A 19,008-nucleotide genomic window follows, 5' to 3' on the forward strand; every position below is an offset into this window, starting at 1 on the left:
GAAAACATGATCATATATATATATATCTCTCTCTCTGTTAAATTGCTATGCACATAATGTCCTAAATGTCCTATATATATAAGGAATATGTCGGCAGTGACTTCCTTCCTATTGGATGGTGTTTGGCGGTTTACAAATACTTACCATCCAAGTTATATTCATGTGGTGGTCTAGCTTTGCAGATAAGGTAGTTCCCAATTCCTCCAATCCTAAACAACCTTTCTTGGTGAATTGACAGAGCTAGTATATATCTATGCTTACTAAGCATTTGTTTTTCTTTGACACATACTATACTAACAATGACTAAGCATATTCATAATAGCAATGACTACACGTAGCTACACTAACAATAACTAAGCATATCCATATATAATAAAATATAATATTTATGTAATACACACATATATAATATAATATAATATATAAATTAAATAACAAAATATTAAATCTTCAAACTATATAATTTTATAAATACGGGATTTCAAAGAACGGTAGTTTGATTTGCCACTAGTGGAACAAGCCCCCCTGTATAGCTTTGGCGCATGGGTTAATTCACTTGGTGCCTTTGCAGACGTATGTACATTTTGATGAAATCTTTGTTATGGGTCGGGTGTCCTGAGTAGTTCATTGGCATGGTGTGCACAACCAAGGGCTTTGATTCTGCACAAGAGCATGGACTTCGATAGCCATGTGAGATTTTATTGCTCCGGTGGATGATGACTTGCCATAAGAAATTCAATCAAGTTGAGTTTGTGGTGCTGAACAATATGATGCCGATCCCATGGCTCATTGGCCACTGTATGGGTATTCTTATTGAATTGCCGAATGGCAATTGACCGGTGTTGAACAACACCCAAGCCACAAACTCACAGAAATGGACCATGTGGGCTACCTTTTGGATTCCTTGATCCGGATGGTGGTCCACTCCTTCCAATATAAAAATGTAGCAAATGATGAATATGCCATTTATTTGTTGGAGGTGGGTCACGTGGTCCCTGGGCTGAAATGGTGGCTTCCCTTCTCGGCCGTGCAAATCATGTAAAATAATATTCTTGGTGAATTGGAATATTTGGCAGTCCCCAAATTGAGACTCTTCAAAGGGACCGAATGGTGTGTTGATTCAGCAAATGCACACGTCTTCGGCATATTGGCGCCTTGATATTTCATGGTGGCTTCGGCAGGTATGGTGCTAAACGATAAGCTTAAAAGGTGATGATTGGAAAGGTGCCGAAGGGCACTGAAGGAAGAGAGAACGACGAAGGCTTTTTGTGTCGATTCTCACAAATGGCGTCAAATTGTTGATGCTCTTTTTGAGAGAGTCAACTTAGATAGAGGTTGAATGGTGAATGATGGGTGAAGGCAATACTTATACTTGAACCCATCAACTATATGAAAAGTTATGATAAAAAGGTTTTAAAATTTAATTTCTTTTTTATACACCTATACAAAAAGCGGGAGATTTTGAAAAAGGCCAAAGAAGAGAGAAATTTTTTAAAAGAAGCCAAAATTGATAAAATTGCCCTTATTTATTTTTGGATTTCCTAAGGAATCCTTTACATTTGCATGTCTTTGGTTTGAAAGTTGAGAGGTTTTTATGTCTTTTTTGAAAAAACTTTGGCTTTTTCTAAAAGTGAAAGTTTTTTTTTTTGTGGCTAAAACCTAAATTTACTATTTTTTTTTAATAACAAATTGATCTTATTGTAAATTTAAAATTATTGGACTAACTAGACTCAATCAAAAGAAAGGACTACTTATACTTGAACCCATCAACTATATGAAAAGTTATGATAAAAAGGTTTTAAAATTTAATTTCTTTTTTATACACCTATACAAAAAGCGGGAGATTTTGAAAAAGGCCAAAGGAGAGAGAAATTTTTTAAAAGAAGCCAAAATTGATAAAATTGCCCTTATTTATTTTTGAATTTCCTAAGGAATCCTTTACATTTGCATGTCTTTGGTTTGAAAGTTGAGAGGTTTTTATGTCTTTTTTGAAAAAACTTTGGCTTTTTCTAAAAGTGAAAGTTTTTTTTTTTGTGGCTAAAACCTAAATTTACTATTTTTTTTTAATAACAAATTGATCTTATTGTAAATTTAAAATTATTGGACTAACTAGACTCAATCAAAAGAAAGGACTACTTATACTTGAACCCATCAACTATATGAAAAGTTATGATAAAAAGGTTTTAAAATTTAATTTCTTTTTTATACACCTATACAAAAAGCACGGCCCTTTCTTGAAAGAATTGGACAAAACGTGAAGTATTATATAACTAGTACTACATAAGAGATATCGTCTTGTTATGTTACAATATCTACACTACTACTATAAATAAATTAATTAAAGTGCACTAATAAAAAGATCAAACACTATTTCCTTCTTGATTCTTTTAGCTTTCTTTGTTCAAGTGATTGGATCTTATGCACCTCTCGTCTTGGGGTATAAATGTTTTAATGAGGTAGAATTTCTACCTGGTGAGCAGTATGAGGTTAACTTGAATACGTTACTGACAAAAATATTGTCTACAGAAATTTCTGATTCGGGTTACCAAAGTGAAGTCATCAATGACACATCTGAATCTATAATTGTAAAAAATACTTTTATATTTGGGCTTGTGCAATGTTGAAGAAGTTTTCTAAATGACAAGAGTGTTACATCATGCGAAAGTTGTCTCAGTAGAGCAAACCAACAAATTCGTATGCCTTGCACTCTCAATCGAGGAGCTATAATTTGGATGTTCGAATGCTTTTTAAAATACTCAGATACGAATTTTATTGGTGTAATTGACACGAATAACGGGATTTATTTGATGAGTTCAAAATTCGGTGGTGATCTCACGTTGATTCAACTTAAAGTTTATCAATTGTTAACTTGATTAAGTTCTAAAGTTCTTCTTAGATTGTTGCATGCTCATGGGTCGATAAAACTAGTAAATAAATTTTCAATTTATGGTTTGGTTGAATGTACTTGGGATGTTTCATAAAAATTGTAACAACGTGCATTGATACTGCAATAAGCGAACTTCCAAAAAATAGCTTTAAAAGAAAGAACGGACGTGTTATTTATACAAGTTGTTACATCAGATTTTCTTTTGACCAATTTAACAAGTTCCTCATTGTTTCAAAGAATGGACTCTTTGAAAGTGTCATTCTTAAGCCCATTGGTGCAAATGGGACAAAATGGCTCATATCACAATGATAGAAATTAATAAATAAAAAAATAATTCACTCTCCTTCCCATGATTCGTTTATGCAATGATCAAAATTAATATATGTTTAACCTTTTTTCAATAATTCTCCCATTTATTGCAATTATCATTTTTTTTTTTCTAGCAATTTGTAAAGGTGCATTTTTATTTGTAATGGGTGTTATTTGGTCATGTAGAGCTAGAATGGACTATCATGGTGTTGAGGCCAAAAAATTCATGAGAATTCTAAGGGCATTTAAAGTCCAATATAAAATATGAAGGGATGAATTGGTCATGTGCTAATTTCAATTATATTTTGGGAATTAATTCAATAAAATAAATATGTACGTAAGCTTTTACACAAATTCTAATAGTATCCATGTCATGCCAAGCGATGAAACCCATGCCAAACCTATTCCATTAGATTCGATATCTAACTAAGCTTCGTCACCACCAAGAATGCTTCAGTGTCACAAAAGCCCAAGCTATTGCAACACATGCTAAATAACTCCATGCAAAGCTAATACATTTTTCATACACCAAATCACCTACCAAGCTCACATGAACCCAAGTCATATATAGTTCACGGGGCTTGCATGAGGGGTCATGGTGTGCAAGGTTACGGAGGTCCACAAGACCCAAGAAACCTATTGGATAATTGAGACTTTGGGCTGCTTGGGAGCACCAAAGTCCAAGCCCATTATTAGGAGTTGTCCCATATAGGTAAGCAAATGAGATACTTTCCCATGCATCCCTATTATCCTGGAAACAAGCCAATTCTACAGCTCCCTATTGCTCGCTCGAAACAAGCCGTTTCCAACACTTCTTTTTACTCGCAAGAAATAAATTATTTTCGGAGCTTCCTTTTATCCATTGGAAATAATCAGTTTCTGATGCCTAGTTTTACCTGCTGAAAATAAGCATGTCTCAATGCTCCATTTTACTCGTTGAAAATAGGTTGGTTCCAACACTTCCTTTTACATATTGAAAATCACAAAGAGCCCTCACCTTCTATAAATTGGGAGTCATGGCCCATGCAAAGACAACCATTCTTTTGGTTGTTGCAAGCATCCGAGCAACCATTAGAACCCCATCTTTGGATGTTGCAAGCATCTGAGCATCCATCACAGCTCTTTCTCATACTTTCCCATCCTTGAAATCCTTTATCTTCCCTATAAAGCTTCACCTCAAGCATAAGCCCAAACTATTCCTTCATCCTCCCACCTCTAGAAATCATAAATTTCTCTAGAAACATAGCCACAAACACCATAACCTTCATGTCTTGGCTCTCTCTTTATCACTTACGGCTCCGGCCACCCGGTTATCTCGTACTGTAGAGAAAACTATGATCTTCTCTGTTATTTTTGTATCTTCCTAAAGATCATTTAACTTACTTAGACATAAAAAGGGCTTTGGCCAACACCCCCCGGGTGTGGTCTATTTACTCCAACATTTTTCATAGAGATCGAGGGAGAAGAAGGAGAAGGAAGTTCGAGGGTCAAAGAGTCTACGTGCGAATATTCCCCGTGCAAAATTTTGCTCAAATAAATTTTGACTAAAAACAAAATATGATAAATGAAATTTCCATTTTCCATTCTTAGATAATAAAACATAGAAAATAATTCCACAACAAATTATTTCTGTTTGAACATTACCAAACATATGAGAAAAGAATTTTCTATTTTTCTCGAAGAAAAAAGACATATAAAATAATTTCACATTAAATCTTTTCTGCAAACCAAATAAGTCAAAGAATAATGCTGACCTGACCCTAATTATTGACAATTGATCTTTGGCTTTTGGAGAGTCGCCTCGCTGACAAGAGCCTAGTCGGTTGTCACAAACTTCTAGCAAACTTCCACACCACAAATAGCAACGGTATTACGTGAGAAAGAGAATGGAAGTTGTCCCAAATGGAAAATGCCTCCGGTCTTAAAATCCCATCTCTTTCCTTCCATAAAAGAAAGGAAGAAAATGCAAGGACACCTTCCGAGTAAATGACATTATTTACCCCTCAGCATCTTTCTCTTGACCAAGCATTCTCCAACTCCAAGGCCATCACGCGGTCACACACACTCACTACCCACGCTTATAATAATCCTTTCTTTTAAACATCCTTTGACGATTATACCCCTCACGACCTTCTCAGAAACCCAATGGCAGCTTCAGCAAGACAGACCGAGTGACTTCCCCCTTATCTGTCCCTGAGTTGTCTTCCATGGCCTCTCTTTCTTGGAAAACCCAACTCCCCTCTTCCCTTCCTTCCTTTATATACTCTTCCACATCTCTATTTCCCCAACCAACAAACATACCTTCTCTACCTCACTCTCTCTCTCTCTCTCCTTCTTCTCAATTTACAGATTGTCAATGGCTTCTCAGCAGAACCCACAATCCAATTTCCAAGATTTGCTGCCCACCATGGCAGACAAGCTTGGTGGGGATGGTTTAATCGGAGAGCTCTGTAATGGGTTCAATTTGTTAATGGATTCTAACAAGGGGGTCATCACCTTTGAGAGCCTCAAGCGGAACTCTGCTCTGCTGGGCTTGCAGGATCTGAGCGATGATGATCTACGGTCCATGTTGGAGGAAGGCGATTTCGACGGTGATGGGGCTCTTAATCAGATGGAGTTCTGTGTTTTGATGTTTAGACTGAGCCCTGAGCTTATGGATGAGTCTCGGTTGTGGCTTGAGCAAGCTCTTCAACAGGAGTTGAAGCATTGTTATTGATTTTTGTTTTTCTCTCTTTCTTAAACTGATTTTATGTTCTGGGCTTTTTGTATTTTCCTTTTTGATGATCATTATTGTTCCAATTGAATTGGTGAAAAAAAAAAACATAGACAGAAATGAAATTGACATTTGACACGCACAATTCCCCTTTGTTTCTCGTATTAATTTCCCTCCTGTATCTTTCTTTAGACTGAAGTCTCAAATTAGACCCATAAAAAATAAAATAAAAAGACTGAATAAATTGAATGTATATACCAAACCAGAGGAGCAACACTTACTATTTTGCTATCTTTGTCAATTAAGGATTATAATTTTTTTACATGACAATTTCAGATTTGTCAATTAAGGATTATAATTTTTTTACATAACAATTTCAGATTGATCAAAAATAGCGTAACAGCAAAATAATGATATCTCCATTTCATACAAGTTTTCCGAGTATAGAGAGTTTCCTTCCTAGAAATGGTGGGAGACCTTGTCAGCTCTTTGAATGTATAGATTTCTCAAGAAAAAGTAAGTGGAGACCTGTCACCTTAAGGAAGGTTCTGGAAGCCATAACTTCTTGTGTGTGTGTGTGTTTATTTTTTAATTTTTTGGCTGCAATTATAACGAAAGAGAAGTAAGAATAAAAACTTGGATTCTTTTTTGTTTTTGTTATGGGTTGGGTCTCTATTTCAAGTGTCGGTGGCATGATGCTAAGCCAGCCCAAGTTCTTTTAAATTGGACTTGGTCATACTTCAAGCTGACCATGAAATAATTGTGTAGAGTGGCCGGGCCTGGTTCGTGGGACCATCCTCTGCTCTCTTAAAGGGGTTAAATGGATCGTGTTGGGCCATCTCGGTCTATTTAGAGTCTGTTTATTTAATAAATAGACCTGGTTGAATTCGTTCATTTAGGAAAATCATCAATCTCAGTCTGAATTCACGATCCAAGTTCATATAGGGTCATACTCGTGTCGGGCCACTAAACGGACCAATATGGGCCCAAACCAAATTTGACTTACGTATTACATTTTATTATTATTTTTTTACTACTTCATTTAAATCTCTTTTATAATTATGTATATACTAATAATATTTATTATTTGCTAAGAAAAAGAAGTTAATAATTTTATTGAAAGTACATTTAAATAGAAAATGGCTAGATTATTATTTGAGTTTTAAAATTGAAACTTGAAAAACAAAATCATTATGTTATATATAAAGAAAACATTAAATTTTAATATATATTCTTAAAAAAAATAGACTCGAATTTAAGATATAAATATAATAATATTATGTATTATTTTTCTCTAAAACAAGTATAATTTAATAAATAAGCTTTAAATAGGTTGGTTTGTTGAATTTCGGACCAATATGGGCTGACTCAGCTCATTGAACCTAATTATCTCGTTCCGACACAACCTAAAAATAGAAATCGTGCCTGTGTAGTGTTAGGCCAACTCAGTCAGTTTGACACCTCTAATCTCTCCCTCCATCTCTTTGAACTACTGCTGACCAGCTTGGATAGGCGATACGGATTGTTTTCTTTTTGGTTTATAGAAACATTGAAGGTTGGGTGGTAGAGGTAAGCTAGCACAAGGGGAGGGATATAGTACAAAGCTAGAGGTGCAGTTTGCCGACATAGTTGAATGTCTAAACCACCTTGTTGGCACTGATCTTGTTGTAAAAGAGTTGATTATTATGATGACATCCTCTTTTCTTTGTCTTTCTCCTCGTGACATATAATTTTGAATGTAGAAATTATTAACGAAGTTTTTGTTCTTGAGAAGAACAAGTTAGTGATGGGATATAACACATTAATTACTATTTTGCTTTTTGGTGAAAGGACAAAGTTAATAATTGGATAAAGATGTTTTTTAGTGAAATAATTGGATAAATATCTATGCTGTCTCCTTGTTTGGACCTGCATGTCTGTCACAAAACCCAGGCACACAAGCATACTGCAAGACGTCTCTTTTTTTTAAAAAAATAAAAATAAAAATATAAAAAATCATCATTATTGCACGGTAAAATAAAAATAAAATAGCATTTGAGGATGGGTCCGCGCGAAATGCACACATTTTGGTATGTTTTTTTTTTTTTGAGTTTGTTTATAAAAATTAAGTGGTATAAGATTTATTTATATTATTAATATTAAAAATGAGTATATAATTAAATATCTCTTTCGTATATGATTAAATATCTCTTTCGTAATCAATGTGTTTCAACTTGTAACTAGCTACAAATTAATGCATCTATAATCTATTATATCTCATCACTAACTTGTCCCTTTCAACAACAAAAAATGGTTACAATAATAATAATTCCTGCATGCAAAGAGCATGATCAAGAGGAGAGAGACAAAGAGAAAAGAACATAAAACATGTTATATGAAAGTTTTATTTCTGTAAGAATGTGTAAAGCATGTTATATATGGAAGGTTTACTATGTAGAAAGAATACTGAGATCAAAGCACGGCTCGACAAAACTGGAAGTATCATGACTTATTAAGATTCACATGTAGTTGCCTTTTTTTTTTTTTTTGTTGAAGATGTCATCATCATTAGAAAATGGGTTCGTGACCCCCTCGGTCATAATAAACTCTTTTACAATAAGATCAATGCCAACAAGGTGCTTTGGACATTCAACTATGTCGCCAAACAAACTTCACCTCTAGCTTTGCACTTTGTCCCTCCGCTTGTCCAAGCTTACCTCTAGCTTTGAGCTGGAATCTGACGATTCAGATCGGACGATCGATAGTGATAAGAATGGAGTCGCTGGATTGGACGGTGGGACATTGGCCATGGTTGTTTTGAGTTTGTAGGTTTGGGTTTTGTTTATGTGATTGGTTTGCCAAGCCTTGTTTGGGGAAAAATTGAATTGTGTTTGTTCTTTTTTCTCCATTTGGTTCCAAAAAATAATAATTTAGGGAGTTGATTTTCTCACTCCTCTTTTGTTCACTTACACTCGCTTTGTTGGAAATTGTACGTTCCCACTCTTCTTTTATGTACTTACACTCTCTTGTATATATTATAGTAAAAAGTATTGAAAAATAAAGGGAGTGTAAGTGGACAAAAGTAGTGTGGGAAAATCAAAACCCATAATTTAATGTAAAAAAATTTATTTTGTATCATCTATGGTTTGCTTAAGGAGAGAGATATTGAGAGAAAATGAGGTGTTTCTGGTGGCAAGGAGGAGAGGGGTTGTCGTCGGCGGGGTGGGGTGGCTAACCACTTTGACTGAGTCAATGGGTAAGGATTGGAGCGGCTGAGGAGGGGAGTGGGTAGGGTTTTTTATGTTTTATTTTAATTTTTAATTATTTTATTTATTTATGTGGAGGTGGGATCCACTTACCACGTCACCCACTCAATTAGTGGTAATGATCCATGTGTATGAAATTACAAAAACACTCCTGCAACGTCATCAAAGTTAACAAACTTTAGATTAAGTTGATGGCAGAGGGTAAAGCGGGTCACCAAACTTCGGTCAATGAGTGAGCCATTTTGAGTTTGAGGGACAAAGTGGGATTTAACCGAAGTTTCAGGGAAAATTGGTGTAATTAAGCTTATAAAATATAGCCTCTCAAGAAAGAAGAAAAAAGAGTGGAGAGACTTGTTAGCTTTAGAAAGGTTCTGGAAACCATAACTTCTTGCTTTTTTTTTTTCTTTTTTTTTTTTGGCATTAATTATTGGTCATGTTTGGTTACTGGCATTGGATCGGATTATGAGGTAGAATTGAAGGGTATGTTTGGTGAGTTGGATTATGAACTTTTTTTTTTTTTTTTTTTTCAGGAAGTTGGATTATGTACTTGGATAAGATTTATAATCCCAATCAAATGTCTAGTGTCCTAAAAATAACATGGAATATTGGATTATGTCTAATCCTACTAGGCCAAATGTGATTATGAATCCTACCAAAAGGTTGGGATTAAGTTGGATTGGATTATCTAAGTCATGTAATAGCAAATTTCAGTTAATCCAACCCCTTAATAATGTATAATACCAAACACATTATTAAATTATTGAATTATTGAATTATTGAATGATTGAATTATAGTTATCATTTTCAATCCAATGTGTGTTCTTGCTCAATATATTTATGGCGCAGATGAAAGATCAAGCTCGATCCTATTTCGACGAGGCGCGATGGCTCCACGAAGAACGAATTCCAAGCATGGAGGAGTATATGAGTGTTGCAACGGTTTCTATATGTTACACCTTCCTTACAACCATAGCTTTACTTGGCATGGGAGATATTGTAACAAAGGAGTCATTTGAGTGGTTGCTCAATGACCCCAAAATTGTCAGAGCTGCAAACACCATTCTCAGGCTCATGGATGATATTGTTTCGACCAACGTACGTATAAATTATAGTAATTTTGTACACGCATATGATCCGAAAAGACATTAATTTTGGATTATATTTTTTCAGTTTGAGAAAGAAAGAGGGCATGCTGCTTCCAGTGTTGATTGCTACATGAAGCAATATGGGGTCTCAGAGCAAGAGACAGTTGATGTTTTTAAGAAACAGATTATGGATTTGTGGAAGGACATAAACAAGGAGTTTCTCAGACCAACTGCTGTGCCGATGCCTGTGCTTAAGCGGGTTCTGAATTTAACACGAGTGGCTGATCTTCTTTACAAGGGGGAAGATGGCTTCACACGTGTTGGGAAGGTCACTAAAGATAGTGTTGCTTCAGTCTGTATTAATCCAGTGCCGCTGTGAGTTGGATAAGATGGCCTTTTGAACAAGCGTGGATTTGATCGAGTCATTTTTAGGGAATAATGTGTGTGTGTATTGTTTCTTTCTCCTAAGATTTTTACCTTTTATTTTGCATGTGTGTATCTTCTTATAGATATGTTTGGCTAGACGAAGTTCAACTTTAATAAAGAAATGTCGGTTATTGAGTTTTGATTTATCTGTCTTCTTTAATCATTTTCAATAATTTATTCTTGAATGGTAGAAGATCATCCAAAATACAGGGTCCCTCCTCAGTTTCTCTAGAGCAGATTTTTTTTTTTTACAATGAACACCTTTAATATTAGCACACATGACAGGACCCGACTCAAATTCCACTTTAAAATTCGAGCCGAACCTTTTGCGTGTCCGATACCTGGCGAATGCTGGCACAAATGACCAAATTGCCCTTCTAACTAGAAACATATTTTTCTATCAGCTAGACTCCTGCCGAAAATTCGACAGAGTCTCCCCTGTAATTTGCTCATTTCCCAAAAGTTTCCACTTGTCAACAAACATTTATATATATATATCAATCGTTCAGCATGCATTTAATTATACCCAAGCAATCAAGCATCGTATCATTCTGGCCTCAGGCCTCAACAAATCAAATAAATCATTCTGCTAACAAAGCTCATGTCAACTTTCAGAATATCAATAGTACACTAACAATCTCAAAGACTCCAACTCGTGGCTGTACCTTGTAACCTTAGGCTGCCTACGTACCCTTACTGAGAGATCAAACCAGACGTAGTTCTTTCCTATACTTGTAACAGTTATATACTGATTATCGATAAGCCAAACACTGATCTCCCTATATTTTAGTTTAAGAACATCACAAAACTAAAATCCTCTCCACTTAGGCGTACCCCCATTCTTGATCCGTCAATTCTATTAATATCGTCAATTCCATCCTCGCAAGCCTCGGAGATACCACTTTTATCCGAGTCGCAATCCTCGCAGGCCTCGGAGATACCACTTCTATCAGAGTCGCAATCCTCGCAGGTCGAGCCACATTTCTTGCTCCGCACGGTTTAGGGTTCCCAAAACACGTGGGGCATTATTTATAAATGACACTATTTCAAAGCAACTAAGGGGTACCCTCGTGGTGGGTTTGAAAAGCCATATCCCAAACTTATATCAATACTTTCCCTTATTTCTCAATTCACTTCCCGATCTTTATATCAACTTTCTGATAAATTGATTCTCAACTATACTTAAAATATATATGCCACAATCTGATAAAAATCAAGGGTCATGATACATCATTTTCAGCTACTGGGTATATTAACAATCTATAAGTAACTATCTATACTCAATCCATAACATGACCCAGATAACTCATTCTCGGTCAGGGCTCGTTTACATGGTCATTTAAACGCTTCTCAAAGGATATAACTGCATCGGAAGACTCACGGTCAACCGAGGGGTCAAACCGCCTAAACACTAGTTTTGTTCTTGCTCAATACATATATGGCGCAGATGAAAGATCAAGCTCGATCCTATTTCGATGAGGTGCGATGGCTCCACGAAGGACGAATTCCAAGCATGGAGGAGTATATGAGTATTGCAACGGTTTCTATAAGTTACACGTTCCTTACAACCATCTCTTTACTTGGCATGGGAGATATTGTAACAAAGGAGTCATTTGAATGGTTGCTCAATGACCCCAAAATTGTCAGAGCTGCAAACACCATTTTCAGGCTCATGGATGATATTGTTTCGACCAACGTACGTATAAATTATAGTAATTATGTACACGCATATGATCGGAAAAGACATTAATTTTGGTTTTTATTTTTTCAGTTTGAGAAAGAAAGAGGGCATGCTGCTTCCAGTGTTGATTGCTACATGAAGCAATATGGGGTCTCAGAGCAAGAGACAGTTGATGTTTTTAAGAAACAGATTATGGTTTTGTGGAAGGACATAAACGAGGAGTTTCTCCGACCAACTGCTGTGCCGATGCCTGTGCTTAAGCGAGTTCTTAATTTAACACGAGTGGCTGATCTTCTTTACAAGGGGGAAGATGGCTTCACACATGTTGGGAAGGTCACAAGAGGAAGTGTTGCTTCAGTGTGTATCAATCCTGTGCCGCTATGCGTTGGATAAGATGGATTTGACTGTAAGGTCCTGTGTTGTGCTGTTGTCCAAGTGTTTGATTTGATTTTGTCTTGTTTAGGGAAGGATTTAGTCTTTGTTTTCTAGGAAAGGGCATCTTGGGGTCGCCAAGTTTGTTTGAACTTTGAAATAATGTGTATTGTTTTGAAAACTTGTTTTGTAACTGATTTCAGTTTTCATTTTTTCATTTTTTTTGTTATTGCTATTTTTGTTTTTTTTTTTGTTTTTTTATAGAGTGCTGCTAACTGAATCTTAAAATTAAATGAGTACACCCTATGATCTAAGTATACCTTAATATTTTAATTAAAATATAAAATTAACTAAGTACACATTATTTAACTACCAAAAATACCCATGGTGCACCCTAATACATTCTATCACACAACATCCTAATGCCAATCTTAAACCAAGTTTCTCTTTATACATGAATTCGTTCCCTCTTTTCAAATTTTAAGTTTTCATATATGACTAATAAAACTAAAATCATGAACCAAGAAGCAGCAAAACCCTCTTGAAAGCAGCAAACCCAATTTGTTCGCTAAAAGCCCCATCAAAATTGAGTTTTAAAACCCACGGGAACTCTACCCCATTTCAATGTTGCACGAGCTAGCACAACACCCTTAGGAAAGTTGTGCTCCTGGTATTGGTGCAAGACCTACATAGCACAATCATAGACGAACCCAGAATTTTAAATTGGGGTGGACTAAATATACATTACCCACAAACCTATTAAGAAGATAGAAAACTCGACAATACGAGTGAATTTCATCGATCACAAAAATATGTTCTAATCAAGAGGAAATAATGAGTCTTACCCCTCAAAATGCATCTAGTATATATCTATTTTCTGTTTTCTACATGCAAGGGTGCCTGAAATAAAGGACATGTTATTTTTTATTTTTTTATTTTTTTTAAAAATAAGGGTTGTTTGTGTTGGCCTTTGGCCCCTTTTTGTACCCCAAAAAAAAAAAAGGGTTTATAGGGAAAAATTTCAAAAAGAAAAAAAGTCCAAAACAAAACGAATGACCATATATTTTTGTTATTTGTAGTGTGATGCGTGGAAAGTCATAGGCTCATAATAGTGGAGTATCCACATGGCGCACAACCAATAAAAGAGTGCAGTGCATGGTTGTCCATTGGCTGTGCTTTTGGGTATATTAGTTTAGGCTTAAAAAAGACAAAGTCCCCTGGGCTATAGCTGAGGTTAGCCAAAGGGTAGGTTCGTACCTGAACACAATTAACCATTTCCAACATCCCACATCGTCTGCCTGTCCATAAAACAAAATTTCTCTCATTCCAGATTGCCCACAACACCATCAAAACTTGTTCTACAAACTCTTAAGATGAGTCACCAAACAGTTGCACAAGCCAACATTTAAAATTCAGGTCGGCACTATTTTGTAAAAGCCTTCACCATGGACTAGTCTCCCAAAAAGCATAAACAAAATCACATGAAATGAAGACATGACGTAAATCTTCTAAAGCAGTCCTTACAGTCCTTAAAAAAAAAAGAATCTCCTTTTTGGTCATTTTATAAAAAATAAATTAGTAATTCAATAAATACTTTAATATGGTGTACTTAATTAATTTTAAAGTTCGTTTAGCAACACTCTTCTTATATGAAGTTCAATTCAAACAATCTAGAATACAAGAAATGATCAATGCTGAGCGTGGACCACTACATATGCATTGGGAGAGGCCACTCTCAATGAATATATCACGTGGTTGTAACTTGTATACATAGTTTTACATATGAGTGAAGACCACTCTCAATCCTACTTACAGAATTGAATTTTCACAATAATTTCTTTCATCCACAGGGTTGAATTTTAATCAAAATATAACAATCAAACATACCAAAAAAAAAAAAAAAAAACCAAGTCTAGATGAAAAAACAGTAAAATCCGAGAGGCCGTGAGATCCAAGAGAAACAAAAATAAAAACCAAAGAGAATACGTAAATTTTCATACCTTAAAGGGAGGGAGATCTAAGCAGGGAAGGAGACGGAGACAGAGTGAGAAGGCAAAGAGAAGAAGGCGAGAGACCAAAGAGAAGAGAGCAATTGATGGATGGAGCAGTGAGTGACAGAGACGGAGAAGAGAGCGAGAGTGTCACATAAAAAAAAAGAAAGTGAAAAGTGAAAAGTGAAAAGTGAAAACTAGAATATGAAATCCATTTTTAGTAAATTTCGAGATCAAGCCTGATTTTAATATGAGTTTTCACTTTTTCTAAATCTAAAAACTGAAATTAATTATCAGACATGTTTTCAATTTTTAATTTTAAAAAAATAAAAAAAAATAATAATAATTATCAAACAGCCTCTAAGTTGTTATTATTATTGGATTGAGCAACTGTCATTACAAAACTGTATCTAAATGTCAAAAGCATCTCCAACCTGTGATAGAGCTGAGATCTTCTGTACCCAATTTCTCTGTCCCTTGTATATTTGAGTGACACGTATCCCAATTATTATTAAAGAAACACCATATTTTTCAGTTCCTAGTTTTGCCCGTTGTTAATTAAAAAAACTGATCTGGGTGAATGTTCCCCTCCTCCTCCATCGTTCCCCTACCCCCATCGTCCCTCCCTTACTAATGGCGGACCTCCAAAACCATCCCAATCTCATCTAGCCCATCCCTTTCAGTTTCATTTTTTAATTTTCAAACACAAACAACAAAGGAAACTAACCCCAGCTCTCTCAACCATGGAATTATAGCAAAAATCAGCCAATACTGCCATGTTTTGCATCTTTCCAGTTTCTATGTCTACCCACAAACCAAACCCTCGAAGAAAAATAAACAAGAACACACCTCTCGCTCTTTCTCATGGCCTAATTTCGCTCTCTACAAGTTGAGTGCTGAGCTTTGTTTTTCTTTTTATTTGAAGTGTTTTTTATATAATTTTTTTTGAGTTAATTATACTTTAGTACCTGAGGTTCTTAAGATGTTAATCTTTATCTTTTCAATTTTTACAATACATACCTCGATTTTTTAAATTTGTTACAGTGTGATTCTATTGTTAAGATTGGCGAATGCTAGCAACTTTCTCTCTAACCTTCTCTTTTGGACCTTCTTTCTTCTTTACTTGACATGTGTCATTCTCCTTACACTTAAAACAATGTCATTAATATATTATACAAGCTAATTTTTGCTTTTCAAGTTTATCCTTATTAAATGTATTCAATTTATCTAAAAAAATTTCAGAACTTTCTTACCATCTTATTATTTTTTTTCTAACATCAATTATTTTTTTTAAAGAAAATATATACTTTTAAGAGGAAATATCTGGGTTTTTTTTTTATATTTATAAAACACAAAGGGTTTAGATATTTTATTTATATAAAAAAAGTCCTTTGTGTTTTTTAAAAAAAGGGACTTGAAAAAATTAGACCTTTTCTTGAAAAAAATAATTGACGTTAAAAAAAATGATGGTAAAAAAGTTGTGATTTTTTTTTTTTTGAATAAATTGAATACATTTACTAAGGGTAAAGTTGGAAAGTCAAAGTTAATTTGTATAATATATTAATGACATTGTTCTAAGTGTAAGGAGAATGACACATATCAAGCAAAAAATGGAGAATGTCCAAATGAGAAGGTTAGAGATAAGGTTGCTAGCATTTCTCGTTAAGATTTCTGTCAGATTTCTCCGTTAGTTGCCTAGTTGGCATTTATGAGTCCCACATTTATTTATTATTTAGGTGTAATAAAATATGAGTGCTGCTAAACGAACCCTAAAATTAACTGAGTACACCATATAATCTAAATTAATCTTAATATTTTAATCAAAATGTAAAATTAACTAAGTACACCCTATTTAACTACCAAAAATAGCCCTAGTACAACACTCTAATACTAAATCCTAAACTAGGTTTCTCTTTTTACATGAATTTGTGCCCTCTTTTCAGATTTTGGGTTTTCATCAAAATCTTTAATTTCGCAATACCAATCCTAAACTAGTACTCGCTGCGTTATTCCTGAGCACCAAACAATACAAAGATTTTTCTACGTCTGATGAGGGTTGAATATAGTGAGTAAGGTATACTTATTAAAATTTTATTTGTTTCACAATTCATTATATCCTTTTTGGTTATTTTATATTATGATAAATTAGTAATTCAATAAGTAATTTGGTAGTAGAATGTACTCAGTTAATTTTAGGGTTCGTTTAGCAGCACTCTAAAATATTCATAAATTTTTAAAAATCAATTGAAAAAATAGGACAAAAAACCCACACCACCCATGTTCTTCACCGTCCAATGTAAAAAGAAAGAAACAAGTATTCATCTTCATCGCCAATGCCACACCACCCATTTTCTCCTAAGATCTGAACCCTCTTCTTCTTCTTTGTCAGTTGCAACCTTTTGATTGAGACCTAATTTTCCATAGACTCATCTTATTTCCCTCATTTTCAAGCAATGGAGAAGCAAAAACTGAACCCAGAAATCAGAGAATTTCGGGGAAGGGAACCAGAAACTTGCGACATAGATATTGAACGAAAAGCTCTTCATCTGTGGCATAAAATCAAAACTTGAAAAATTTCAGAACTTGGAAGTTGGATGCAGAAAATTTCAGAGAGAGAGAGGTTAAACTCTTCATCCTCCCTTGCGAACTCAAACTCCAGATCCCATTGTCCCCAGCGCGCCTATACCTGACCCAATAACTCAAAACGACTTTGGCGAGATCTGATGAGTGAGATGGTGCCTAGATCTGGGAGGTAGCTGTGCGAGAGAGAGAGAGAGAGAGAGAGAGAGAGAGAGAGATGCGGTTTGGGGCTGGGTTCGTGGACTTGGGTGGAGATTAAGGGTTGCGGAGAAGAAATTCGGAGGTGGGGGGTGGGAGGAGGAGGGGGGAGGGATGGGTCTGAGTTTGTGATGGGGGAGAAAAAATTGTAAGAAATCATCTGGGAGGTGCAAACGTTCTGAAAATTCGTTGAAAGAGAGATGCGGTGAAGAGGGTGGTGGCTGGTCAGGATGGGAAGGGAGAAGAAAGGGGGGAGGAGGGTGTGGTGGTCATAGGCAAAAGGGGGAGAAGAAATGTTGGGGTGGGAGGCTCTGGTTTGGTTAGTTCCTAAGATCTTTTTTTTTTTTTTCTCTTTTCTTCATTTTACCAATTTATTTATTTATTTTTATATTCATACATTAATCAATTTAAAATTAAAAAAGAAAAATGTGGGACCATAAATATCACGTAGGCAACTAACAGAGTGATTTGACAGAAGCCTTAACGGTGGAACTGCATTGTAACAAATTTAAAAGATCGGAATATGTAATTGTAAAAATTGAAAAGATAGGGATTAACATGTCTTAAGGGTGTAACTATAGGGTACTAAATTGTAATTAACCCAATTTTTTCATAATAAGAATTGGGGTGGGGAGGAGGGGAATGGACGATGTAGGAGGATGGGAAGTGACGATGTATGAGGAGAGTGGAAGTGGAAGGGAAGGGACGATGGAGGAGGAGATGGGAAGAGGAAGGAGAAGGGGAAAGGACGATGGAGGAGAGGTACAGACAATCAAAGTTTTTTATTTTTTATTTAATTAGCAAAGGTAAAGACGGAATTACAAAACATGACGTTTCTTTAAGGGTTAATTTCAATTTAGTACACTGACCTCTTAGCTTTAAGGCACGTTTGCCTATGCACTCTCAATTTTAACGATTGCATACCCTAAGCTTTTCAATTTTGTGCAATCTGGTTTTGTTGATAACTTTATTGCCAAAATTTTTGTTAATTGTTTTCGTGATAAGCCTGGGTCCACCTATTCACTTATTTCAATGTTAATTGAAGGGTTAAGAAATAGTTTGATATTAATGCATGTAATGTGTTCTTCATAGGCGCGAAGAAACCAATTACTTAAAAATACTCTTCAACTGACATCAAAATACGCGAATAGGTGAGACCCATGTCTGCCATGCAAGCAATTAACAGAAATTTTGATGTCAGAGTTAACGTCAGAACCTGATTGCAAAAAATTGAAAATCCTAGGGTATGTAATCGTTAAAATTGAGAGTGCAGAGCAAATGTGCCTTAAGGGTAAGAGTTCAAGGTACTAAATCGAAATTAACCTTTTCTTCAATAATAAATTAGGAAGTAATGCTATTTAGATACACAAGATTCACCACATTAAGTGACCGCCAGAGTGGGCAGGGTGTGTGGTGAATGGGCAGTATGCACCGGCAGGCTCTGTGCTCTGGCATCGAACTGTCGTCTCATATCCCTCATCATTGATGCTTCAAGATTTGGCTTGTGCGGGTTAGCGGTCC

The 19,008-nt window shown here is 35.4% G+C and overlaps 3 protein-coding genes across 4 annotated transcripts in view; all 3 read left to right on the forward strand.

Annotated features, from left to right (window-relative positions):
• Positions 5,150 to 6,054, forward strand: LOC18780021 (calcium-binding protein PBP1). Its single transcript, XM_007212182.2, has one exon. It carries the CDS (start codon positions 5,553 to 5,555, stop codon positions 5,910 to 5,912), a length of 360 nt encoding a protein of 119 aa, XP_007212244.1. The 5' UTR covers positions 5,150 to 5,552; the 3' UTR covers positions 5,913 to 6,054.
• LOC109948450 ((-)-alpha-pinene synthase-like) lies at positions 8,259 to 12,992 on the forward strand. Of its 2 annotated transcripts, XM_020561428.1 has the most exons (4): positions 8,259 to 8,682; positions 10,001 to 10,249; positions 10,325 to 10,567; positions 12,554 to 12,992. In XM_020561428.1, exons 1-4 carry the CDS (start codon positions 8,662 to 8,664, stop codon positions 12,737 to 12,739), a joined length of 699 nt encoding a protein of 232 aa, XP_020417017.1. In that variant the 5' UTR covers positions 8,259 to 8,661; the 3' UTR covers positions 12,740 to 12,992. The 2 variants fall into 2 exon arrangements, with proteins under 2 accessions (XP_020417017.1, XP_020417018.1); XM_020561429.1 differs by lacking the exons at positions 8,259 to 8,682; positions 10,001 to 10,249; positions 10,325 to 10,567 and adding an exon at positions 12,031 to 12,361 and having other exon boundaries at positions 12,437 to 12,992.
• LOC18779436 ((-)-alpha-pinene synthase) overlaps positions 18,130 to 19,008 on the forward strand; it is a 24,755-nt gene continuing 23,876 nt past the window's right edge. Inside the window, exon 1 of the mRNA XM_020562277.1 lies at positions 18,130 to 18,249. Within this exon, the coding sequence (XP_020417866.1) occupies positions 18,130 to 18,249 (120 nt within the window). The remainder of the gene's footprint in view (positions 18,250 to 19,008) is intronic.

Source organism: Prunus persica, chromosome G4, assembly GCF_000346465.2.
Source record: "Prunus persica cultivar Lovell chromosome G4, Prunus_persica_NCBIv2, whole genome shotgun sequence".
NCBI lineage: Eukaryota > Viridiplantae > Streptophyta > Magnoliopsida > Rosales > Rosaceae > Prunus > Prunus persica.